The 27,592-nt window shown below is 40.6% G+C and overlaps 1 protein-coding gene across 1 annotated transcript in view; it reads left to right on the plus strand.

The window, feature by feature from the left end:
• Positions 1-27,342, plus strand: part of OTC (ornithine transcarbamylase) — a 31,033-nt gene extending 3,691 nt beyond the window's left edge. Inside the window, exons 2-10 of the mRNA XM_075034684.1 lie at positions 751-889; positions 1,479-1,560; positions 9,288-9,375; positions 15,607-15,760; positions 22,714-22,836; positions 23,517-23,570; positions 23,682-23,831; positions 24,902-25,039; positions 27,067-27,342. Coding sequence (XP_074890785.1) covers positions 751-889; positions 1,479-1,560; positions 9,288-9,375; positions 15,607-15,760; positions 22,714-22,836; positions 23,517-23,570; positions 23,682-23,831; positions 24,902-25,039; positions 27,067-27,126 — 988 coding nt within the window. The 3' untranslated portion in view covers positions 27,127-27,342. The remainder of the gene's footprint in view (positions 1-750; positions 890-1,478; positions 1,561-9,287; positions 9,376-15,606; positions 15,761-22,713; positions 22,837-23,516; positions 23,571-23,681; positions 23,832-24,901; positions 25,040-27,066) is intronic.
• The last annotated feature ends 250 nt before the right edge of the window (positions 27,343-27,592 follow it).

A 27,592-nucleotide genomic window follows, 5' to 3' on the forward strand; every position in this document is an offset into this window, starting at 1 on the left:
CCTTTCTCTGGAAACACAGGCTTGTGTGTGACTTTCATTAAGACACTTCGTCTAAGCTAGGGGAAATTTGATCATATAACTTCTGTGGGTGATTATCAACATCCAATTTCATGTGACTCTGAAGTCGTAAATCTGGCTGGAGGCCAGAATACACTGAATAAATAAACTGCACATGCACAGAACATCTCTTGTGTGGTACGAGAAGGACCAGAGCACATGGCTATTTTGTTGGGGTTTTTTACCCTTTTCCGTAGCGTAATCAAGAGATTTCATACACTTTTATAGAAATGCCACCATTTGTATTGGTGGGGGTGAAGCATGGCAAGTGTCTACTCATCCACAAAGCACAAAGGAGGGAGGAAGAACACCGCCATCCGTTCCTCGTATTCTGTGCCCCCAAAGGGCAGCTTTGAGGTCTACGTGTAAGCCATTTCACCAAGCCCTGAATGGCTTTATGCATTTGGGTTTATTTGATTAGGCAGCATGCAGGCAAGTCATATGCATATCAGAAGGTGAAAGAAACTACATCTAATGTACAGTTTATAATACAATTTGAGACACTGTTACAGTGGTGATTGATATAGCACATAGTGGCATGTTGTGTCTGTCTGACAGTAAAAGTTATTTAAAGTAATTAACACAGTCCATCAAGCTGATCCAGCTGGATCAAATGAAGGAAGTGGGAGAGGTTTCAGTACAGTTTAGCGTTGAATGACAAAAAGTGTATATTTTTTTGCTCTTTTGACACAGGTATGGGCCACCAGCTCAGATGAATGTTCATCTGAAAGGTCGTGACCTCCTTACTCTACAGAACTACACAGCAGATGAGCTGAAGTATTTGCTGTGGATGGCCTCAGATTTGAAACAAAGGATAAAGCACAAAGGAGAGGTAAAATGCTCTAACTGTCATTTAGGTCACTCAGATATTGAAATAAATATTGTTCTGAAGAATATTGGGAATGAGCCGTTCAGCTGTCTTGTCCTAAAGAACATCACCTGAGCTCTTAAATACTGTAAATCATGGGCTACAAATCAAAAAGCCTTCCTGTAAAGTGTTCAGAGATATTCTTTAAATACTTCAGAGGACTTTGCAAGTGAGAAGGTTAAACAGCTTTGCACAGCTAACTCCCTCCCTGTTGCAGCTAACCCCATCCATCGACACATGGTGTACATGCAGCTCTAAATGCAGGAAATGGAAGAAAATTCCCTGCATGGGATTAAATTAATATCAGAGTTCTCCTTAATACTAGCTCAAATTCTATGCCAAAATGCAGTTGCTTTTTGCCCTTAGAATTACTTCTTTCCCTTTAACCTTTCCACTGCTAATAAATTCCTTGAACTGCAGGAGAACAAAGCTATGGTTAAGAAAACACCCATGTAACTTTTCTAGTGCTGAATTAAAATGTGAAAGAAGTATTTCACACTGTACAGTGTATAATGACTATAAAATTGAAATGCCTTCAATTTTCATGTTCCAGTATTTGCCTTTGATGCAAGGAAAATCTTTGGCCATGATTTTTGAGAAGAGAAGCACAAGAACAAGATTATCTGCAGAAACAGGTAGGTCTGAGCAATGGCACAGTTATATTTTATATGAAGTTGTATACTGTGAGTATATACTGAATAACGCTGCGTAATTTTGTATTTAGCAATTTCTACTCAGGAGAAACCTAAAGTTTGAAAGGAAAAATAGGAAAAGAATGGTAACTAATTGTGTTTCACCTTGCATATTAATGTCACAAGCACATCACTTTGGTCACTGAAATTTTGCCAGATCATTCCAAAACATGATAGATCAGAAATAAAGTAACAGGCAGAAGTAAGCATTTCTGGTGTAAGCTCCTAGTTGTACTGGCAAGATGCACATTTCGTAACATCTATTTTAGTAAGCATCACAAATTTAATTCTGTGCAAGCTCTAATAAGTATTTTTCTAATGTATTATGCATTACTGTTGTCACATTTCAGAGTATGCGTTTAGACTGGGAATCGTAGTAATGCCTTGATATAAATTAGGGAAAAAAAATAACGTGATTACCTACAGGGGAAGATAACTTCATGGAGAGACTTCAGGGTATTAGCCTAATAAGATCAGGCACTGGAACATTATTCTTTTAGGATACAGTCCTGCAAACACTGAAAAACATACATATCTTTATTTACATGGTAGTTTTTCTAAAGTCAGCAGAAATAAATCATTCATGTGCTTGCATGTTAGCAAGGAATAACTATGAATTGGTGATGCATCAAGGAAGGAGAAGCTTGCCCTTCCCACACTTAAGTTGACCCAGCATCCCTTAGGCTGACTTATCCCTAGTGAAGGGACAGGAAACTTGTTGAGTATTCACATTTCTTTACAATGTGTAAGGGATAAGGTGAAAATAATGGAAGGAAGAAGCAGATACGTTAACTGCCAGCATTTCTGAATTTGCCTTTGTATCCTCTGGCACAGTCATTTACCTGCTGATCCTGCTCTTTATGCAGACTTCTTGTTGCTTTCTGTTTTCTCCAGATAAGCAGGACTTATGAATGGGTTTCTCTTGTGCATTCTTTCTCTATGAAGACCACCCACCTTTTAATTCCAGAGTTCTTAGTCCAGTTTCTAGTTGCCTGCCATACTGGTACATAGGCAGGTAATGACAAATTCTCTGAATCTGTTTATCCTCTATGTTTCTCTATTTAGAGGGAAGCACTATTTAGTCCTTGGCTATTGAAGGCTTATGGAAGGGGGAAGCTCAGGAAAAGTTCAAATGAATTAACTTAAGGATGGGAGTTAATGCACATAAATTCATCCAAGAGGGATTAAGCTCCAGTGAAATAAACCGAATTTATTTCTGAGTGAGAGCTTCCACAAGGGAGTTTAGTGCAGTTTAACTTCTGTGCATTAACTTCACACCTTCGGTTAATTGGTCTTAAGTACCCTAAACCTAAGACGTTGTTTCAAAGGCAGACTCAAATTTTTTCTGTCCATGGAAACTCTATACATTTCGGCTGCTTTTTAACATACATGATTTCTCCTGTGGATTTTCTAACTCAAACCAAATGTGAGGTCACATGTGTTCCTTTTAGCTAAATAAGCTAATTGAATACCAGTTTTCTAATGTTCAGTGAAAGTGGACATTGAAGTGGGTCGGAGTGTTTATTTATAAAATACCTGAGTCATCTCAAATAGCATTTCCCACAAGTTGCACCTTCAGTATCTTGGAAGAGGTCACTTGTGGGACAAGGTTCTGGTGATGAGATTAATCTAAACAAACTTTGCAACTCTCAGGAACAACTAGATGAAAATCAGTGGGTTTCATCATAATGAAGTAGAGAGTTGAAAAGCACTGATTACAAAATCTGCTTTGTGCAGTGTCTAGGAAATTGTTGCCTTATATTAACACCACAGAAGTCTTTTCAGAAGTCCTGCTGTCCCTATGCCTATAAAGAACACCATTACGGAAAAATAAATAAACAGAATCACAGAATGGTTGAGGTTGGAAGGGACTTCTGGAGGTCATCTAGTCCTACCCCCCTGCTCAAGCAGGGTCATCTAGAGCCAGTTGTGCAGAACCGTGTCCAGAAGGCTTTGAATAGCTCCAAGGACAGAGTCTCCACAACCTTCTGGGCCAACCTATGCCAGTGCTCAATCGCTCTTTCAGTAAAAAAGTGTTTCCTGATGTTCAGAGGGAGCCTCCCGTGTTGCAGCTTGTGCCCATTGAACCACTGAAAAGCACCTGGCTCCATCCTCCCTGCACCCTGCCTTCAGGTATTTATATACATTAGTAAGATTCCCTCTGAGCCTTCTCTTCTCTAGGCTATGCAGTCCCAGCTCTCTCAGCCTTTCCTTATATGAAAGATGCTCCAGTCCCTTAGTCATCTTCGTGGCCCTTTGTTAACATAGACATACTGACTCTCTCCAATATATCCATGTCTCTCTCATACTGAGGAGCTCAGAACTGGACACTCCAGGTATGCCTTCACCAGTGCTGATTAAAGGATCACCTCCCTCCACCTGCTGGCAATACTTTGTCTAGTGCAGCCCAGGATACCATTTGCCAGCTTTGCCGGTAAGGCACACTGCTGGCTGATGTTCAACTTGGTGTCTACCAGGACCCCCAGGTCCTTTTCTGCCATGCTGCTTCCCAGCTGGGTGGCCGCCATCATGTACTGGTGCATGGGGTTGTTCTTCAGGTGCAGGACTTTGCACTTCTCCTTGCTGAAGTTAATGGGGTTCCTGTCAGCCCATTTCTCCAGCCTGTCAAGGTCCCTCTGGATGGCAACACAACCTTCTAGTGTATCAGCCATTCCTCCCAGTTTTATGTCATCAGCAAACTTGCTGAGAGCACACTCTGCCCCGTCATCTAGATCATTAATGAAGATGTTAAACAGAACTGGAGTCCTAGGGTACACCGCTAGTCACTGGACTCCAAATAGACTTTGTGCCACTGATCACCACCCTGTGGGCCTGGCTGTTCAGCCAGTTCTTAACCCACCTCACTGTCTGCTCATCCAGTCCGTACATCAACAGCTTGTCTATGAGGCTCTTACAGGAGACAGTGTCAAGGGCTGTAATGAAGTCCAGGTAGACAATACCCACTGCTCTCCCCTCATCTACCAGGCCAGTCATTTCATCACAGAAGTTTATCAAGTTGGTCAAGCATGACTTCCCCTTGGTGAAGCCACATTGACTACTACTGATGATTTTCTTGTCCTTAATCTGCTTGGAAACGGTGTACAGATTAGCTGCTCCGTTGCCTTTCCAGGAATCGAGGTGAAGATGACCAGCTTGTAATTCTCTGGGTCCTCTTTCTTGCTCTTCTTGAAGACAGGAGTGACAGTTGCTTTTCTCCAGTCTTTGAGCACTTCTCCCAGTCTCCAGGATCAATCAAAGATTATCAAAACATTAATTTATGATGCATTGTAAGAGAACAGTTGATATTTGTGGCTTTTCCAACATACTGTCCCTCTAAACTGTTTTATTCTGATGATGTAGCAACTGTACTGAATAATGTACAGCTCCTTGTGGTATAATTCATTGCCCCTTTACTCTCTTGAACAAATATAATCTTGCCCTAATGCATATTTCTGAAACCTGTATTATTTTACCATTTCTAAGAGTAGTAGTGGTGTTGTAAGTTTAATGAAGAACTACAAGTAACTTCCATAGGGTATTGGCAAAGCAAATCCAGTTTTGTGGAGCCTACTAGATTTATTGCTATCACCGGCTATTATATTGGAAAATGTGACATCTCTGCTATTATACTGGAAAATGTCATCTGTTTGCAGTCACAGTCCCATACCCATTCTGCATAAAATCTTGTGTACTTTTTGAAAACAAAGGTATTCCACATGGTCATATATTACTTGTAAAATAAACATCCTCAGGCATGGCATAAAGGTGAATGCCCTGGTTTTGTTATAGCTTTGGTGTAAAATATTCTGATTGTCACTGTTGCTTTTAAAATATACAGCTGCAGTTACATTTTAGTGAACAAGTCATAAATAAATCCAACCATTTCAGAGATGCTGAATGCAGACAATATGTCACAGGGTAAAAATGGAGAGGAAACAATACAGGCAGAAAAGCTCTGTATACCTTCTTTTGTTGTGCACTGGAATATACAAGATCTTAACAGCTTTACAGGGGTTCACTGCCACTGGCTTTAGTGGAATTACTCCCAACTCACTCCTCTTACACAGCGAGGTGAGAGAAACATGATGTCCATGCCTGAAGACTACTAAATACTGTCACAGAAATTGCATCACTTCGTATATTCCAATATAGTGGGGATTTTATTACATGGCAGAAGTATAGGGTCTGTTTTTTGTTGAAATGGCTAGTATTATTTAGCTTGGCCACGTTACAGAGAGGGCAAGAGTATTCTTTTAGCTTACTCTCTGTTTAGAAGGGTAGCTTTAAAAAACTGCTTATGAGTTTTTAGGCTTCTACTTTAGGAATATTCTTGTAATTGCTGCCTAGAAGAGTTCTTTGGTTTCAGTCTAAACTGAAGAATACTTTCTATGGCGGGCAGTGAGGAAACTAACAAATCCAAATCCAGATGTCTTGAAACATAAAAAAGGATCCTTCCTTTGAGAAGATGGCTGTGTATGTCTCCTGGTGTCGGCAGGGCAGCCCTGCAACCATGTATCCAAGATGTGAACCAGAGGATTCACTTTGGCCCACTTACTTACCCAATGTAGCAGGGACAGGCTGGAATGGAGGTCTAACCTATGTCTGTACAACCACCAGCACCCGTGTCCTACGTGAAAGAGTTTGCATAAGTGGCCTCAATAGTGTGCCACAGCCTGAGGCATAAAACTGTCCATTTTTGAAAACTAACAGTAGTGAGAAGTCTGGACAGGAGATAATAATCTATTCTGGCTCTGCAGTATGAACATTTAATACAGTTCGTTGATGACACCAAGATTCATATAAACAGTTAGCATGTGGCTTTGGATATGACTAGCCTGTGACAACAAAGAGGATTAGATCTTCCAGTTTAACACAGCACTCCCGTGTGTGCTTATTTGCTGAATTGGTGCCTGCATAGCTTCAAAAGTTTTTGTTTTTTTTCTTTCTACTAGTAGTCTGGATGAAAGAATCTGAAGCAAAGATTCTGTCTCTGCAGCTATATACAAAGGTAGAGCACAGAGCTTCTGTATTTCCAGATGGAAAGTTTTGGATGGAAATATGTTCCCAGGGCCTGCACAGATGGCCAGTTCATGAGCAGAAAGCCCAACACATTAGGACTCTGCTATGTACACAGACTCCAGGTGGTAGCTCTGACTGGGCTGCCTGACGTCTGGCAATTCTGAATAAATGGCCAGATTCCTCTTTTTCTACCTGGACATCATTTATAGAAAACAGACCATGTCCATGGGAGCCTGCCTGGACTGTGAAACATCTACCGAAGTGTATGCATTTAGAAGCCTAAAATGCAAGGCTATTGTATTGTGTGGAACTTGCAGGGATAAATCACTGACATAATTGTATATGACTTTGAAATGAGCCACAAGAAGCTGGATGGGAAAAGTTACTACAAATGACATGTCATTGAATAGATAGGCTGTAATGTCTAGGCAACAGTTGGCATACACATTCCCATAAATACAGTGTTTGTGTCTGAGCTGCAGAGAGGAGGTGAAAGTATTTGAGGTAACCTAAACATTTTTCCTGCCTTAATACAAAAATGCTTCTGAAAAACCAAGAAGGAGGGCAAAGCAACCAGCAAATGTATAGTGCTTTTCTAACAGCAATAAGTAACAGTAGAATGAGTGATGCTTCATTCTTAAAGGTTTGCTGTGTCTGACTCTAATCTTGTTGGGATTTGGAGCAATCCTTAATGATGACAAAGGGAAAGTAGAATCAGGCCCATTCAATACGATGAGTATACACTGGCTGGACAGAGCAGAGATTTGCCCTTCAGGTAGGGTCTGGTGCATCATTATTTTTAATCTGACTTTTAAGGAAATTGAGGCAGTCAAAAGGGAATGATTTTGCAGTATTATTTTTATCTACTGCATTTTAAAATCTAGAGAGTAGCTGAACTGATGCAAAGTGGAAGACCTCACCTCAACCCTGCTGCCCACATGGGATGGAAGTTAATAAGGGCTTCTCTGTGTTAGGGGCCCAGTTGTGCAGCTGAGGCCTGCCACCTGAACCTAGTTGCTTGGTTTTATCTGTGAAAGGTTTCAGTGTTCACTCGTGGTTTAATCTTGTTTTTTTGAAGAGTAGCTGTGGGATCAACTTTTAAAATCTTTGACAGGCCTGTACAAACATCATGTTGAAGCTGCAGTCCTGGAGATGTCTGCAGTGCCATCTAATGGCTACAACCAGCCGAAGCAGCTTTTAACCTTTTTATCTCTTTTTTTTTTTCTTTCCTCCTTTTTTTTTCCTCCCCCCCTTTTTTTTAACAGCACGAATATATAAGCACCTCCACAGTTTGATAGAGAAGGGGGGGGGGGTGTGTGTGTGTCTCTGCTGTTCTGTGCTGTATGCAGCCTTTCTCTTCCTGGCAATAAAAATAAGATGGGCTTTCTTCTAGATTTTTGTCACAGCAAAAGGCTCACTCCACGCAGTGTTGTCTCAACAAGGTTGGTTTGTCCACACCAAGATTCTCTGGAAATTTCCTCCATCATGGATATTAGTGAGAGGGCAAGATCTCCCTGACAATTTCTCTGCTAGAAGGGAGTTATTCTTATGCAGAAAATCTTCCTCAGTGCACAGAAAATGCCTTACAACACTACTAGTAGCCCAGTTCAAATCCTACACTTTGTACATCCCCAGTTGTAGGAGCCTGTGTCCTGTGCTAGGTTTATGCTAAACCATTTGTGGCAGTTCATAAAACAGCCCCCCTCAGGTCCCATCCTCCCAGTACATGGCCATGACAGACTTTACACTGAGATTCAATGGAGGGAGGCTTTAGGTTTAAACCAGGCAAAGGCAGAGAGACTCAAGTGTTGGTGAAAAAAGCTGTTTTCCTCCCTGTCTGTTTCGGCTGGTTGCTTGTGGCAGCTTTCTAGTAGTGGTGCAACAAAAATAAGGCAGGAGAGAACCTGAGAGTTGCCATTAGCATGTATCCAAAATACTGTCCTGACACCTTTTAAGTTCCCCAAAATGTTTTATATTCTTAAATGATGCTCAGATCTTGCTATGGTTTCCTGTTCAGGACTGGATTTCATTCTTCAGACCTAATCCATCCAGTTCCTTGGCTCACCTTGTAAATTCTTAACTATTGCAGTGTGGAGGGGTGCTGGCAGTGCCTGAGATCTTTCCTTTTCTCTCTGTCCTGTTATAATTTTTAAGGCACTTGGTCATTTGTGACCAAGATCAAGTTTGTTATAGTGTATAAGAAGACTTAGGGTTTTCTATCTGAATGACTGTACTTGAAGCTTCTTGCAAGGATGTGGAGTTACACCTAGTAACTCAGATGGGCCTTATAGGATGCTAAGTCCCTTGAAGTGGAAATTCAGCATGATGAATGGATTACCTAGCTCTTAACAAGGAACCACAGTGATGCTTTTGGCAATATGTAGCCTTGCAGCTTGAATGACTGTTCCTGTGAACACAGATCAGAACTCATGCGTAAGGATTTCGGCAAAGCATCACATTTGGGTGGTTTTATTCCAAAATACATTTATTTGTGTCTTGTGTGTCAGACTTTATGTGTTTGAAACATTTGGATGCCCTGCTGAGTTTTACTTTTATTACTGCAAATATCTTACATGAAGAAGAGTTTGAATCTTGGCTGTAAATATGAGGTGCTGGTGCTTGCTTTCTTTTTTTATTTGTCCTCACTGTAGGATTTGCTCTCCTTGGAGGACATCCTTCCTTCCTTACCACACAAGACATACATCTGGGCACTAATGAGAGTCTCACAGATACAGCAAGGTTGGTAAAATGTCACTTGATTGATCACTATGTGTTTGGTAGTTGATCAGGCTGCAACCTGTCTTACAGAATTTTGGAAGCTAATATTTTCTTTCTGGAAAATGTCGGAAGGCACTCCAAATTTCTTAAATATTTACAAATCAGCTCACAGAATCTGTAGTTCAGTACACCATCATTTCATCCACTCTAGCTCTCCAAAATGTCTTGCAATGAGAAATATTTTTATCAAATTTGGCATATATAGTGTTAAGGAGGGTGACAGTCACACAAACGGAAACATTTTATGACCCTCAGTAGTAGTATAGCTCCACTGATGACAGCACATACATTCAAACAAGACTAGAACCTTCTGGTTCTGTTGCTCCTCATGGAGCTAGGAGTACAGCTGACTGGCAAATCAAAAAGCAAAATAAAAAAGCAAAGACTTTTTTTATCTTAGTTAGTCCAGCTTCTGGTGGGCCTTAGCCTACATGCAGTGACAGGGTGGCACTGAAGGCCACTCTGATACCCCTATTTCAGCAGCACCAAACTTGACCAACACTTTGCAGCCAGTTTCTGATTTCATGTGCCCTTCTCCACAGCTGTACACACTGTCAGGACTGCTGTGGAGGCTGGGCTATGGCATTATTGTCTTACTGGCACCCTTGGAAGATTTTAATCATGCCCAGTCCCATGCATGCAGGGATGGGTAGCTAGCAGCCTATCCCCTTTGCCACAGCAGGGAAGAACTGAGCTCAAGGTTTTTCTCCGGTGGATTCCCTCTGATGTTGCAGAAAGTAGGCAGAACATGAGGTTATCTTTTGCAGGTGCTTTTGCTGTTTTTCGTGGCACTCCGTGTATTAAAGACGCATCCCAGCTCAGTATTTTGCTGCTTTCTAGGCAGCTCTTTTGCGGCCTGAGGTTGATTCAGTCAGGCTCAGCTGTTGGAAGGTTGCTAGTGTCTGAAAGGTCCTTTTCGTTCTGGTGAAAGATGCAGTGTCAAGCTTTTCAGGCTCAATTCAAAATAGGCAATTGGCCAGCTGAGGTTCCATTGCCTCTGCTGTATACAACAGTTTTCACTGTCAGTGGGATTGTTTGAGAACTATGTTGCTGTTCTGTCTGTGATGAAATCCAAGAAAAATGTAAGAAAAAGACCAAACATTTGAACATTTTAGATTTTCCTTTCATGCTTTTAACTACTCAAGTGTAAGACATATGAGTGTTGATAATAGAATGTCAAAATTTCAGTCTCTTGAGGCTTGAAAGTACTTAGCTCTCACTCCCTGCTAGATACATAACTCTGCCAGTATCCAAGTAAGCTGCAACGATAGTGTTTAGATGTTTCAACAAAAGTGCATCCCACTGCCATGTTTTAGTAACTACAAGTTGAAAAGATTCAAAAATCATGTAAACTTGTGGGCCTACAAAGGGAACAGATTAATTTGAGGCTTAACAGTCAACTCTGAGGTATATTAGGCCACTATGTCCAGTGGCCACTGTGTCCAGTTCAGCAGTGCTCATACACTGTCATATGATCCAAATACATCCCCTCAAGAGAAATTCTTCATACATCATGAGACATAGCCCCAGTTTTAAGCAGGACAGCTATAGCTTCATCAAAGTATGCCATTTAAATGCTTCAAAGCACATGCATCAGTGTTAGAACTCTACTGGCATGAGAGATGGAGGATTTTTCAAGTCAAATATACATAACTCACTTTATGTCACATTAAAGGTGAATGCAAAACCTGTCAAAGGTAAATCCCCGATGCTGATGTGAATAAGTATTATTTCCCAAGCATTTTGCCTTTTCTTCTATTCTCACTGGACTGTTGTAAGCAGAGAGCCTCTCAGCTGAGCAGGGGTAGGAGGAGAGGATGCTGACAGAGGGCACAGTAGGAGGGAGATGGGAGGCTGGTGCTGAGAGACTGGGGCTGAAAAGACAGAACCTGACATGGTGAGCAGGGCTACCGACACGCCAGGCTGGAAAGACAAAGAGCAGCTGTTTACATCAGCTTAAAGGAACTGAAATTGAGAAGGGATGGGACGCACCAGAGCAGTGGGGAATGAATGAAAAAGTGCAGAGGTGTCACATTTGGGAAAGAGTGGCTTCAGGCTCCAAGGCAAAATGAGGTGGAAGGATTGCAGGTGAAGCCAAAAGAAGGGTTGATTTACCAGGGCCAATGTGAAATTGCACTGTGGCACTTGTGAATGGGAAAGGAAGGACAAATGGCGAGAGTCTTCAGAGCAGTATGTCAGGGTGCCATGTGGGCTGGTGGCTCCTTGGGGACTAGGGAGGCTCGGCTGCTAGGAGCTACCCCTAGGTCAGGCAGGGCAGGGCCTCGTCAGCCAGCACCCATTCCCCTGCTCCCAGCCAGGGAGCAGGGCAACTGGGAGGCAGCTGGAGGCAGCCACATCCCAGGACATCGGGCACCTCTGTGGGGATGGGTGTGAGCCAAGGCCAGGCTGGGACATCAGCCTACAGCGGGGGTTCCAGGTCAGGATCAGCATGGACATGGTTACAAAGCAGCAAGAGATGTGACTCCCAAGAGAAGGGGGCTGTCTGGGAGCCTCCTCTCCCCCGCTGACATCAGAGTGATGAGGGGTAGCCCTCAGCTGCTCTATTGCAAAGTTGGTTCTGAGCCCCAGCAGCCAAACCTCCAGGAAGGGGAATGATGCGGTCAGGGCCTTTACATGGTGCTCCCCTGCAATAACCTCTCCAGGCACCATCCCACCAGACATGCAGAACTGTCATCCAGAGGCTCTCTGCCATTCCTGCAGCAAATCCAGGTATGTTATGGTACACAAATGGACAGGCTTTTATAGTCCAGTTTTCATTTCTTCTTCTTCCCAAATGGGATAATAAAGGGCCACTAAATCTTTGGTTCACAGTCTCTCGAATGACCTTTGTTTGCACAAGCAAATGGGAAAAAGAAAGACAGTAAGCTACAAGAAATAAGGCAAAAAGTAGAAGCAAGCAAATCTTCCAGCCATTCTGGAGGACTCCCCATTCTGTGGAGAAAGCTCCCACAATACCTACTTCCCATGCAAGCCTTCAGCCCCTCGTTTCTCTGTCACTGCTTGCTCTTCCAGGACAAGTACCTGTTTAGGACCCTGACCTGGGTATTTTGCTCCTCTGCTGAGTTACAGCACTTGCCTGCTACAGTGGAGTGAGAGCTTTCCCAAGTCATTACAGACCCCCATGTGCTCTGCTTCACTCCTGATCTCATTAGCAGAATTATTATTGACTTTGCATAATCAAGGCTGAGCGGTTTACCCAAAAGAACAACCTGAGTGTTAATTTCTTGGCATTTCTTGTGAATGAAGGGTAACATGCCAACCTCATTCAGTTAATGTAAGAATAAAAAAGAATGCTGTAGTAGACCCAGAGGGTATTTCAAATATTTACAGCCATATGTCTAGGGCTCTGAAGGCCTTAGAAGTACTTGAGATTGAGACTTAAAGCAAAAGGGGCACAGTTCTATGTAAGTCCCAGGTTTTATTAGAATTGCTGCAGGTAAGGGTTGAAAGCATTTCTGCTGTGAACATATTTTTAGTGACTTATTACCTGCTCATAATACAGTTCTTCCATGCTTCACAAGACATTTACATTTACGCTGACACAGTAGCAAAAAGTTACCACCCATTAAGGAGCTCTAAGCCTTTCAGTGCTGTTTAGCATGTCTGATATATTACGTGAAATGAAATATAAGTACTGTATCTGTATTTTCCACTGTGGAGCAGTTCCATTGTGCACCACTATAGCTCAGTGGCCATAAGGTTCAGTGACAACACTGAAGAGCTCATAGGATGATTTTACCAGTCCACTGGCATTATTAGGGGATGAATCTCTGTGTCTATGGGGAACAGGTTTACTTCTCACCACTTACCGAGAACACATCCACCATACGCTCCTGTAAGACTATGAATGACAATGAAGTAGTATTGTCAGGAATTTAAACCTTTTGAATGGGTATATATTTTCAAAACAAAACCAAAACTATGTTGGATAGCAATATTCTACCCAAAATATATGCAAGTGCCTCATTTTCAAATTCAGAGATCAGCCACACCAAAAAAGCATACTTTTATTTGTGTTTAATTTCAGATTCCTCAGAGGATATACTTGAGTAAAAATTTCCAGCTTTTTTCTGTAGAAATAAAAATTATTTTGAAAAGAGAGATATGCAGCATTCCAATACACTCATGTATTTCCAAGCTCCGGGATTTTGAAATTTGTAGGCTCACAGTCTTGCGAAAAGACTGAAAAGAGATAAAGACCTTATAGTTAGTGATAACATAGGAACCTTAAGTGGAAAGTCACCTGATAAGCCTATGCTTACTTCCCCTCACCTTCCAAAACTTCTTTACTAAAGACTCTTATCTAGCCAGGTCTTTTTTCCTATGCAATCCCAGCCTTACATGGTTTCCTTTAAATTGATTTGATTACAGGAGACTTCATCTCCTCAGATGAGGTTTTGTTGGTTTTGGGGGGGGGGGGGGGTGGTTGAGTTCAATTTGGTTTTGATTTCACAAAGCACAAACCCAGTTTCCACCTGGGTTTCCTACTATAAGATATGACATCTAGAAATGCTGGCAGAGAGACTGTCTGGTGTCTTGCTGGTAAGGGTCTAGTAAGTCTAGTATCTACTTTCAATAGATTAAGGAAGAAAATCCAGCAGTTTTCACAGTTAGTAATTGATTGTGATTGAATTTCCTCTAATGGCATACCCTATAAAGGAACCATCTTCTTTAAATTCTTTATCAGTCAAGTCGGGTAGGAATCAGCTGTCCTGCCATCCTAAAAAAAGTCTAAGAAAAATGGGCAATTTCCCAGTATGATTGCTTCTTTTCCTTGACTGGTGGGACTGGCTATGTCTTGTTTTGGGTGGACACCTGTTAGATGGCTAACAAAAGGGACCATGCATCCCATCCCTGATGACTAGTTCAGAACAGAACAGGTTTTCTGCAGTCACATGTTTCAAGCTAGAATAAACACACACACACAGAAAAAGAAACTCGAGAGCTAAGAAGAAATAATGGCACAAACAGCAACTGTTTGAATACTTTGCAATCAGTAAATACCTTGTTCAGTTGCTTCTTTTTACTTGGAGCTGCTACCGGCAGTCTTTTCTTCAGAGAGAGCTCTACAGGGAATCTTGTAATATTTTATAAGAGTTTTGCTTGTGTGAGGAGTGTCTTGTGTCAGTAGAAAATATTTGTTACTGACTTCATCAAGAGATTTGTCTGTGTACAGTCCATGGCATTAATAACCACAAGAGGAGAACCAGAATTCTTCATGGCTAATCAGGAAGATAGATACTGCAAGAATTTTCCATACTCTTCTATTCAGTCTCTTCTTTGTTTTGTTTTAAAGTCCTATTAGAGATAACATAAAAACACACAAAATGCTACTTCAAAGTCAGGCTTCAGGGCCTGATTAAAACACAGAAATGCAGAGAAATGCAGAGTTCAAGTCCCTATTTAATTTATCTAAGAATTCAGAGCATACCAATATACTATGCTAATCCACTGTGCTAATCTCTGAGTCTTTCACACTTTGGCAAATGAGGCTAAGGCCAGAGTGGTACAGTGACTCCTGTGTGCCCCTATCAGTATACTGAGTTTCAAATTTGAGCATTACTTTAGTGCTGATACCATGTGTGTCAATACGCAGGTGTGTAGGTAGGAGAAAGAACAGGCTGGTGGTGTTGGCCTCCTGTTTCTGTGTTCATTAAGATCAGTAAATAATTGTGGTAATCTAAGAGAGATCTGTATTCCTAATCCTCACAAAGTCCAGGCTACCATACAGGAACACTGTGATATTCAGTCAATGCTACATTTGTTCTTTGCTAAAAGACTCCAGAAATCTTATACCTTATCTCTTCTGAAGTTATCAAATTCTTCAAATGTTACAGTGTTACACCATCTCTTATCTTAGTTCAGATACCTTAACATTTATTGATGTTACTTCTGTAGCTACAATCAAACACTAAAGAGAAAAAAACATAAAATACAGCAGCAGTTTTCATTTACTTACTATAGTTTGTTAATAAGTAAAACTTCTTACTTATCAGCAGCTTGTAAAATATCTGCATTTAAGTGTGCTATGCAGGCATGATAAATTATTCAGATAGCTGAAAAAAATGGATTCATTACCACTTCTCATTAATATTTATGTGTTGCACGCTGAAGAGTGCAACAGGGATATATTTATTATGTTTGACTTGGGTATTTTCTGCCATCCTCCAGGGTGCTGTCCAGCATGACAAATGCAATCTTGGCTCGAGTTTATAAGCATGACGATCTGGACCTAATGACGAAAGAAGCCACGATCCCAATAATCAATGGATTGTCCGATTTATACCATCCTCTCCAGATTTTAGCTGATTACCTAACTCTTCAGGTAACAATATAATCCCTGTTTAATAACAACTATTTTTGCTAAGTCTTGGTCTTGGTAAGTATTTGGGGATGTCAGGTTCAAAACCACTTATTCCTAGGTTTTTCTAAGTGGTAATTATATGGCACTTGTTATTTAAAGAGATCTTCATCCAGCAATGTAATTAAGGACCTGTTTAATTTAAAACAATTACCTAGTCCTATCAGCTGTAGTGGGACTGAAGTTAAGCATAAAATTAAGTACTTCATTGGAATTAGGCTGCAATTAAAAACATGTGCAGGGGGCTTTACATATTAAGATAAAGGTGAGATGTTGGCTCAACCAAAGCCAGTGGAAGTTTTTCCACTGACTTAAAAAAACTCAGTAGTTCACTCTTGATTCCTCCGTAACCTATGAACAGTTTAAAAGGATTGACTATTCATATAGTAGGAAATCGGTTGAACAAATTTGTTTTGAAAAGCCAGTTAATGCTAGCGGTGCAAACGCCTAGTGTTCAGGCACTTAAACCTATTTAAACTTTGCTCACATCAAAGAATAGTTAAAAAAGATCATATTTTGTAGTTTAATCTAATGAAATAGTTGATTTGACAGCAGGATAATGTTTTACACATAGAATACCAGATGTTTATCTGTGAACAGAAGGACTATGCTGTTTTACAATCAATTGAGGAACTGGCTTATAAAAAAGATTATTATACTGCAGTGCTGGTTGACAACTATGATGAACTCCTCTGACCTTGTTTACTTTCTGAATGAATAAAAATCACACTGCTTGAAAAAGGGAGGGCAGAATAATTTCCTGATTCATTCAGCTGTGTTTCTCAGCTGTCAAAGACTGTTGTGGGACATTCAGTATATGGAAAAAGATCCAGTGAGGGTAATATTAAATTATTCATGCCTTAAAATTTAAATACTGAAAGACTCATATGTTTAGTGAAAATTACTTCTTCCTTACTTTGATTAGTATTTTTCATAAAATTTTTGATACTTAAAGTGAAAAGACCAGCAAAAATTGGTGAACTTGAGACTAAAATGTTTCACATACCTCAGGATAAGGTACATTTGTGACATCACATTGAACCAGCTTCAATGAACTGTTCAAATTACGTAAAACAGTAAGCTGTAATGAGAATGCCATCAGTCATTAAATGTCATAATTTCATTTAAACACTGTGTGCAACTGTAAACCAGGTGGAACTTATGGTTGTGTTTTGCAGGGGGTTCTATCTTGCAAACACCTTATTTATTAGCATTTTATCACTTGTGAATAACAGGCTTCAGGATTAATCTGTGACTCATAGTCTACATGACTGTTGGTATCTTCGCCCCTAAACCTGTTTTTTTCTGGGACACTAACTACAGCACCAATTTCCAGGCAATGAAGAGAGACCGCTGAGCATCTCAATCACCCTCTAGAAATGCATCTCTTTCTCCACTCATCTTAGGGGGAAACTTATGGAGATCAGCTGAATGAGTACCTGCCCTGTTGATCATCCTCTGCTCCTCCTCCATTGTCTCCTTGTATAGGGCAGCCGTGGTAGAAGGCTGGACTTTTCCTTGGTTTAATACCTAGCGCAGCAGCAACAGCGGGTGGGTGCCCTTGTTGCATCAAGCACTGGGCAGGACGTCTTTGGAAAGAGTGTCCTCACCCATTTTACATGATGAGGAAACAGGACCATAAACAGTTGCTGCTCAAACATGAGAAACATTTGATGTGGAGAGGTATCATGACGAAGTGAGCACTTAGAGAGATCTTAGTGAATGGCTCAGTTTTTGGACAGCCATGGAAGCTTTTTAAAATTTGCAGCGCTTTCCCAGTCAGCCTGATAAGCAGAGCACTGTTTCCTCCCACTGTGCCCATCTCTCCCCCAGGCTTTCCAGCATGTTCCTTCACCCAGAGTTTGTCAGGAGGTCTGTAGAGGGCAGCTGGGTGGCCACCCCACTTTGCCAAGGGCATGCCTCACCACTGGTTTCTGACCCACTTTCCTTTCTTGCTTTCTTACCCAGAAGGGTGAGGCAGGCAGGGGGGAGCTCTCTGCAGCGCACTGTGGGTGTTGGCACTGCCTGCTCTTTCCCTTTCTGACCTGCCCGTCTGCTGCCTTTTTTCCTCTCTGCACTGTACACTGAGGTGGAGAAGACTGGTCTTACAGCCAGTAGCATGTAACAAAATGGTATTTTAATCATATAATGAACTTTACCAGATCACGGAAGTAGGCTGAGCACTTGAAGTGTGAGCCACAGGGTCTAGCTGTTACCACAATCAAACTTTTGGGATTTTTGGCAGGGTAAAAAGATGTTATCCGAGTACTGCCTGCAAGAAGATTAATATAGGGATGTTGATATTCAACATCCAATTCTTTAAATGAGTTGAAAGTATATAACATTTGGACTGCTTTCCTGCAATGCAAAGGCAATTTATTTGATTTATACATACATGCAAACTACAATAGTGGCACAGGCCTTATATGTAAATGTAAGTACAGATTTTGTGCAGCTTATTTCTCTTTAAAAATGTCTCTTCCTTATATCTGTAAATATTTTCATGCCTGGATCTGCTCCTCCCTGCTGTACTTTTTTTTTCTCTTCTTTTTTTCTCCTGCTGCATTTACCAGTGGAGCACTACATGCACTCTGGCCCTCTTCAGGCTTAGCACATTTTTATTCTTCCATTTTCTAAATCGTATTAATTTTGTCATGTGCCTTCTTGAATCCTCTTCGAGCACTTTCTCGTTGGTCTGAAACTACTTAATTTCCTGGTTTGTTTTCTCAGAATGTCTTCTTGCTTATGGCTTCTGATTCCTTTTCCACAGGTGCATTTTAGTGTGGTTATTTTAGTACAGTCTGTTGCATTCCGCAAACAATGCGTCTGGTTTATTTTCAGGGCTGTCAGTTCTCATTCTGTATTCACGGTGTTCTTGTCAGATCACGAAGTGTACTCCTGTCATGAAGACTGGGGTGAGATTCTTCCAGTTCAACATCTTCTTGCCCAGTGCCTTCTTCTGAGCAGCCTGGAGCCCCTCACATATTTGACACCTAAGCTGGCTCTGCCCTTTAATACTGTGGTCAGGATTAATGCCCTCTATTATGCCAAGAGGGATGTTTTTCTTAGCATACATGCTACCCTCTTTCTTGAAAGTTGGGTTGAGCTGAGTTTGCGCTTGAGTTACAACCCACTAGAAATGGCTGTAAACATTATGCAACCTGATTCTGAGGGTTTGGGGATTTGGCCTTTAAAGACTGAGTCTGTGTGCTGGTACTGTGCACACGCAGAGCCACTTCTCCGTCTGTGCTGAAGGCATGTAACAGCCACTTGCTGAATCCACCCGGTGCCTCTCAGTCTCCTGGGCAGAAACTGTGGCTCACAACTTCTGCTATGAGAAGCTTGGCTGGAGGACAGCATGATACAATTTGTATCCTGGGGACAAACCGGGTACTGACATTGATTCAATTGATATTAATGTCACTGGCCAAATCAGCTAACTTGTAGCTGACTGCAGGGTGGCCAGACTGGTAATTAAAGTGGATCCATATGCCACTATCTTTTTATGTCACTGGTCTGAAGGGAAATTTCTTTTTCAGAAAGAAATGGTTGGCATAAGAAATACATCAATGATTCCTTTTTGAATAGTGTAACAAATTACAGCATTGCCCAGCTTGAAGAGGGCTGCCATATATTCTCAACTTCTCCTCAATATGTGACTCAAAGAGCTCAAATTATTATAGTCTTCAAATTATTCATCATCATCATCATCATAATTCTAACAGTTAGAAATCCCAACTAAGATCTGGACTGATCTTCTAGAATATACTATTTCAATAACCATGACAAAAACCAATGTGGGAGTAAGAAACATGACTGGCCCAGCATCTACCTTCAGCTCAGTTTGAGAGCCGGTAGATTCAAGTTTGCCCAGTTTCTCATTTACTGGATTGCACTGCCTCCCAAAGGGCTAAAGCTTTGACTAGTCCCATGCTTTCCTTTTTAAATTTTGACAGATTATTGATTCATTATTCAAAAGCTTGTTTTAATTGAGGGCTGTTATGACTGTTGTGGTCAAACATTTCAGAAGTAATCTATAATGGTGTCAGAGTTTCAGCCCAGCTGGAAGCAAGTCCAGGCAGAGGCAGACATGAATGTCCCTAATTAGTTAAACCAGTCTTCTCTAAACATACAACAGTACTAAATCACTGAGCATGCTTATTTTTTCCCAGGGTTTGATATGCTGATACACTGCAACCATGGATAAGAACAGAATGAAACATTGTAAAAGCAGCATGAGCATGAGAAAGTTGACTGTAAAATTGACATTAATTATTTAGCAGGGATTTTTCATGAGAATAGCAAAGTCAAGTTTTGTGGCACTACAGCAGCAATCACTAGTTTGCCAAAGAGGCATTCATAAGGGAGAAGGGCTCCAGACTTTCTAAATATGTTATTTTTTGTATGGCTTTACTAGAAGTGTAAATATTTTGAAGTCAGGTTCTAAATGTAAAGCGAAACTGCAGAACACCCAAGCAGGTAAAAAGCCTACATCAATATAACAGAGTTTGGAAAAATTGGGGAGGGATCTAAGGTGAAAAATATCTTCAGAGGCTCAGGTCATCAACATGTATTGTAAAGGTGCTGGTTTAACCTAGAGTGTTACCATCGTGGCAAAACACTTTTAGCAGGATTTTCTCTGTGCAGTTGTATAAGCATATACTATAAAACAGGAAAAAAATATGTATGTCTCATATACAGTAGCTTTCATATTGTCTCAAAGCTTTCTGGTTCTGACCAACACAATAATCTCATCTTTCTTGGAATCTGAGGATGGATGTGTATAAGCAGTACAGTCACAGTCATAGTGACTGGCTTTAGATGAAGAGGTTTGAGTTACAGCAGCAGTATACCAGTGGCAGCATAAAGCTTAACACAGGATATAAAATAGGCTCCACTAGCACACACACAGCTTGATTCTGCCTTGTCTATGACTTCTTCCATTAGCTAAATGTCTTCATTAAGATTAGCTCAGCTATGTCCACTCAATACAGTAGTCACTGCAGATGTGGCTTTGCAATTTGCAGTGCATATTGAGGGTCATTATACAGACATCTCCAGTACTTCGTATTTTATCTGTAACAGCTAGTAGCTTGGGAAAACAGAGAAAACTATTTAGTATGCACTGTGATGCTTTTAATGCAGAGTAGCAGCTGGTAATAAGGTGGAAGTTATTTAACATAGCAGTATATTTGTGACTCACTAGTCAGTGCTTTGAGCATTACAGGCTGTGATGCCTATTTTTAAACAGTAAAATCAAAAGAACTCAGGGCTGTCTCATTTGCTCCTGGCTGTGGGTTTGTGTCTCAGCTATCACTAAGCCCTCGCTGCAAACAACCCCTTAAATAAATGCTTTAGTTTGGTCTTCTCCTAGGAGCACCATTGCTAGGAGATGTGGAAGAACTTTGAAAGATCCTTAGAGACCTGCAGAGCTGTTATATTGAAATACCTTCCATGTACACAAAGTCCTGATTTGATCTGTAAATGCCCTTGCATCAAACCTCTGCCAATGAGCCTGCTGCTAACAAACTTCAAGTGAAAAAGCGATAGTTTTACAATAACATAGTTTTAGCCCTTAAACTGTAGGCAGCCTAGGACTCTATTAGGTTTAGATTTCAACAGCATTTTAATGTCATTCAATATTTCAAGTGCTACTATTTTTGACTCAAAATTGTGGTCGCTGGCAGAAATGCCAATAACTTTGTTCTGGAACAACTTCACAGCTATTTGTTTAGGAGAAACTGCTGCCGGGAGAGGAGGGTCCCAGCCCTTTTCCCGTTCGGTCTTTTGGCATCTTTGCTGCAACTGCCTGCAAGGTTGCCAGTTAGTACGGCTCTACAATGTGGATGCTTATCCTCTCTGACAAGCATTGAATCATGTCACACAAAGTGTTGAAACACTGTCTGGCTTCCAGCTAGTACAATGCAATTGTAGCATGGCCCAATTTTGAACTAAGAATAAAAGAGTCTCCATCGTGTCTTTAGTCTTTTGAGTCATGAGGTGGAATTGTACAGAGCAGGCATATACAGATGTATTTGATTATGTCTTTACAAACTTTCTGGTATCAACTTAAGTAACTATAAACATGCAAATTTAAAACAAGGCTTGCTAAAAGATCTCAAATTGTCCTGCTCTGGAAATATGAAACTCCTGTTACTCTTGTTCCTCTTTAGGCCTTATCTGTTGGTGGCTGAGGGCCAGAGTAGCTGGACATGTACACACTGTAAGCGCCATCAGGCAAAGCTACAGTTAACACTGTAATGCTGATTCCAGTTCTGGTAAAAAAATCACTGCACTCTCGCTGTGCAACGGAGAGCAAACCCTGCAGGCCATGAGTGGCACAGCTGCTTTCAAAGTATTGCTCTTTGTTGTCCTGTACAGCTGTGACGGTTAAAATGCAGTCTAAGGGCATGGCCGCTGCCATGGCCGCAGGGAATACTGCGTAGAGCCAACCAAGCCAGACCAAACATGAACAGGGATATTTTCACAATCTGGGAGAAAGCTGGAAGGATTGCTATCCTAGGCATTAGGACTGCCTCTAAATTAAGAATTTCTACTGTTCACTGATATATATGAGCACCAACCCATGGCTGTACGGCTTTGGTGCTAAAGTTGCTGTGTGTCCAGTGCTGTGTCTCTCAGCCTGGGCCTCACCATATGGCATACGTGTCAATGTGTCCTTCACTGGAGAATCCTGCAGCACTTGGGTCTTCATGTATGACACAGGGGGCTTTCCCTCCCTGACCATCTTGTAGCTGCAGGAAGTTCAATTAAATGTATGGTTTCATGCAGCTAGCATTTGAAGGTAACCAGCCTTCTTTGCCCCAGACCCATCTGATCAATTCCTCCTACCTAGGGCATCAGCTTGCTCAGCTCACTTGGAACATAACCCCAGGGCTGTCTGATTCGTTTGGCAGGAGCACTATGGTGGGCTCAATGGGCTCACTGTCACCTGGATTGGGGACGGAAACAACATCCTCCACTCCATCATGATGAGTGCTGCAAAGCTGGGAATGCACCTGCGTATTGCGACTCCCAAGGTAAAGCAAGCCATGCACACAGAGTAAGGAAGGCAAACTGCCCATTCTTGTCTCAGCCACTTGGATACTTCCCAAGGGCGTCAGGTAGTGGTGCTTGCATGTATCTTGAGCGCCAGCCTTCAGAAGCAATGTTCAGAATCCTGATTCTGTTATTTTGATGCAAAGCAGGAGTAATTCTACTGAGTCCAACTTGAAAAGGGCTGAGGGGAATTCATGACTGCAGTATAAATCATGGAGGATAATAATTCAATTTGAGAAAGCGTTACAAAGTCATCCAATGCCCCCCCCCCCAATTTTAAAGTTTATTCAGATTGGTGAAAGTGTTGCATCTTGGGTGGTTCAGATTAGTGATGCAGCTTTTTAGAATGCTGCATTATAATACAACATAAAATATAAAACAAAGAATCAGTTTAGAACAAAAAAAATTAAATTATGTATAGGCATTTCATTCTGTAACTACTGAAATACATTTTTCTTACCTTATCAGAACACTTTCCACCAGTTTATCTCCAAAATAAACTTTCAACAAAATCAACATAATTTCCTGAGGTTTTACAGTTCTGAAAGACATTCTTCTTCCCATGGCAAATGGTTCAGTATTATTTTTCTAACCAATGTTAATAATCAGTAAAGCTCTTATATATGTCCCATGATATGTTACCTATCATCTCTTTTGGCAGGGCTTTGAACCAGACCTCAGAATAACTCAAATAACTGAACAGTACTCCAAAGAGGTAGGACGCTAAGAAATAGCCTAGTAGAATAGTTTGAATAGAGTTTATTTTTGTTATAAACAAAGTTGAAATTCCTTGTCTTCCTGATCTTCCTTATTTTATTCACATTAGTATGGTACCAAGTTACTTCTCACAACAGATCCTTTGGAAGCTGCAGACGGTGCCAATGTCTTAGTTACAGATACATGGATAAGTATGGGACAAGAAGAGGAAAAGAAAGAAAGACTAAAGGCATTTCAAGGTTATCAGATTACAATGCAGGTAAAAACTGAGATTTAGGTTTTTGTTGATGCTTTTACAGTTTCTATTTATAAGAATCAACATCAGCAAAGCATGGGTTTGGTATTTTTTTGAGTGGGGCCATGGAACAACCACATGCAAACCTCCCTTCAGCTTGAAAAACTCACAAAGATACCAAGGCTTGAGTTATCGTATACATTTCATGTTGCTTGGCCTCTTTCAGAGCTTCCCAATGAGATCTAACTCCAGAACATGTGCAGGAGGCCTAACCTTTTACTTCTTTATGACCTAAAAACTATTTCTAACTTTGCATTTCCTCTTTGCTACCAGAAATGATCCCTTATATTTTATTTCGAATGAGTAGCTCACAGATTAACTCTTAAATGTCTGGGCAGCATTTGGGGCAATTTTGTGTATATCCATCAATGAATAAAGCATGAAATATATGTCTTTAAAATCATCTAGTTGAAACGCTTACCATTACAAAATCAGTTAGAGAAAAATGCAAAGCCATAAACTATTAATTGTCCAAGATAAAAAGGACATTTTCATTGCTGACAGAATTACTGGTTTAATTGACTGTATTTTAACATAAGTTCACAAAATACTACTGATGGATATGTCTCTGAACTGGCCTAAAATGCTTTAATTCCTTGTTCATTGGTATTAGATCAATATATTATGAGTGACAACATCAAAAGAAAAAACTATGGCCTTTTAAATCATGGTTTAGTATGTTCTTGTTGCAATTATCAATAGTATTATATTACTGTATGGCATTCAAACAAAGATTGCATTTTATTGATCCACTAAGTCACTGGAGTTTTTACTCCCCTACTAAAGCCAGAGAAATCAGAGTAAATATTTGACTTTTGTGAAGTCAGCACTGAACTCTTACTGACATAAATGGGGATATTCCCATCTTAATCACAGATGAGGAATTCTTTTGAAGTCAGTGGAATTCTTCTGAGTTCATCATCCAAGTAACTAGAGTGCGAGCTCATATAAAATTTGTTAACCTTTTTACTAGTTAAAGATTTTATTAATGTCCTCACATATTTCTTTATTTTTATATGCTTTTTGATCTACAGACTGCAAAATCTGCTGCTTCCAACTGGACTTTTTTACATTGTTTGCCCAGAAAACCTGAAGAAGTTGATGATGAAGTGTTTTATTCTCCACGGTCATTGGTTTTCCAGGAGGCTGAAAACAGAAAATGGACAATTATGGTAACAAAAAGAAGATAACAATAGTTAGAGATTAGGGTCGGCTTCTGTTCTGCCTTACACTACAGGCTTGGCTTCAGCTTAGTTCCTCAATAAACAGTAAATGTTAACACATATGTTTCAAATGCACCCCACAGCACATCACAATTTTGACTGTAGGCAACATATATATGTAGCACAAATACTTCTGGACACAAATGTGACCTATTTTGATGATAATCTGCTGTTGCTTGACCCAGTTTTTATCACTAAGTGAAATCTACAGTATAAGCTGTAATTTTTTGGTATTTAAATCGCTGGATTTCTCTAATGATTAACTCAGCTGTTCAATTTTAGAACATGTTAAATGCTGAGATCCCAGGGACTGGTCTTAGAAACTACAATTTCCCAAACACTTAAAGCTAGAGATTCTGCAGTTTTCTCTCAAGAAAACCTGCCACTGACACCAGTGGGAACTTTCCCTGAGAAAGTGCTGCAAGAGCAAAGCTTTGAAGGACCCTGAAAAGTTATGGTGTGGGTAATACTGTGTGATCCATGGGAACGATGACAGGACACATGGCACTTAACATAAACCATAACTCCCTTCTCAGCATTCCTAGAATTTCAGAAAATTACTGCCAGATCTCAGTAGCCTGTTATTTATTGTCAGCTTTAGAACCATCATGTCGACAAAAGCTAGTGAAAACTTTGAGGTAAAAAACCAAACCAAAACAAAACAAAAATGACATTGTCATAGCTCTCAGATGAACTCTAGATGTGCTCCAGGTGAAGAAGTGGTTGAATAGTGTATTTACCAAAACCTCAGATTTTGGACATTGTCAAAATTATTAACAAATTTGTGTTAAATTCAGAGTTTTAGCCTTAAAATTCCAAAAAGTGCTCATATATTTTATTTGTATTTTGCAATGTTTCTAATCACCCTAAATATTATTTTTACAAAGAAAATAAACCCTTTACTTTGGGTTCCAGCTGCACATTTTTGGGGGCGTAAGAAAAATGTCATATTTGTATTTTATCAAGCTATAGGAATAATGAATGTATGGGTCTTGTTTATATATTATTTTCTACCACTTTCAGCTCAGACAGCAAACTGAAAAATAAATTATTTGCTCAGCTGTAGTTCCAAACAGTGCTGAGGCAGCTACGACATGGGTAGCAGTGGGGGGCTGCCCCGCTGTATGTTCAGTCCCCACTGTGTGCCTGGGACTACCTGTCACACTGAGCAGTGCTGAAGGGAAAGGAAGGACAGGCAACAAGACCACAACCCCTGGAGAACCATTGTAAACCCAATTCTGGGCCAAAATAACAATTTGCGGTCAGACATTGCCGTGAAATCATAACAGTGTGAAACAGGTAATACCTTGTCAAAACCAAGCAAGCGTGGGGCTTGTTATGTACACAGGTGTGGGGAGGACGGCAGAGCTGCTGCAACACCATGTTTTATTTAGCTGACATTCCCATTACTCTTATTTTACAGCCATACCTAAAGTTTGTTGGAGTACTAGGGGAGGGCAGGAGGGGTAGATGACACACTATTAACCTCAGCGAGGATTTTCCATGTTTTACCACAGAAAGTATAGCTAAACTGGGATAAATTTCGAAGTCCTTATTCTCGTATGGCTCTTACTGATGCTAATGGAAGTTCTGCTGAAATCCACAAGCAAGCCCATGTGCTGTTTGGGTACCTACAGCATCTCCTAGCAGTAGCTGAGGAGACAATATAACATGCCAAAAAGGCCTCAGCATTTGATCTAAATGCTTTGTCTGAATTTCTCCTAGGTTGTCCATTAATATATTTTGTCCGCACTGAGAAAACCTATCAGCTACAATACGGAACATCCTAACTGATTTTCAGCTCTTTCCTGATTCATCATCAGAAATTCTAGCAAATAAATCTAAGTGTGTGGTTTTTGTCAGGACAATAATTTTCAACACAAGACTTTAGAGCTGGAAAATATTTCCCCCTTATTTATTTTTATGGAGTATCTGTTTCCAATGTGATTGGATTTTTTCTTTTCTTCCTCCTCTAGGCTGTCATGGTTTCCCTGCTGACAGATTACTCACCACAGCTACAAAAGCCTACATTTTGATGCTTGGATTCCTGCCAAGAGAAAAATATTCCTCATCGGCAGAATATTCTGGTCCACAAATACATAGATCTTCTTCAGAAAGCATCCAGGCAATGGATGATTCTTTAATAAAACTGTATAGTTAGCTGTATAATATTGCATTACATTCGTGAAAATGTTCAAGACAATGAACGCCATTGCAAAAGCTGCTTTTCATCTTGATGCTCCAAGTTGGCTATGCTTTCTAGTGATCAGCATCAGGGAAAATGTTCCAAGGTTGTACTTTAATGATTGGCTCTACCAGCATTGTAGGCATAGTGCGGTCTACACATAGCTATGTTGGAATTCGTATAGTGTAATATGACAGACATAAACTTCTCCCTAAACCTGTCCATTTAATTGCTGATCTCAGGAAGCGTGCGCAGAGAAGCAGTGCTTTAGTTTGCCTTGGTTGCCTGCACTTCCTGGGCACCCTGGCTCCTTTCTG

The sequence above is a fragment of the Buteo buteo genome, chromosome 8, assembly GCF_964188355.1.
Source record: "Buteo buteo chromosome 8, bButBut1.hap1.1, whole genome shotgun sequence".
In the NCBI taxonomy this organism is placed as follows: domain Eukaryota; kingdom Metazoa; phylum Chordata; class Aves; order Accipitriformes; family Accipitridae; genus Buteo; species Buteo buteo.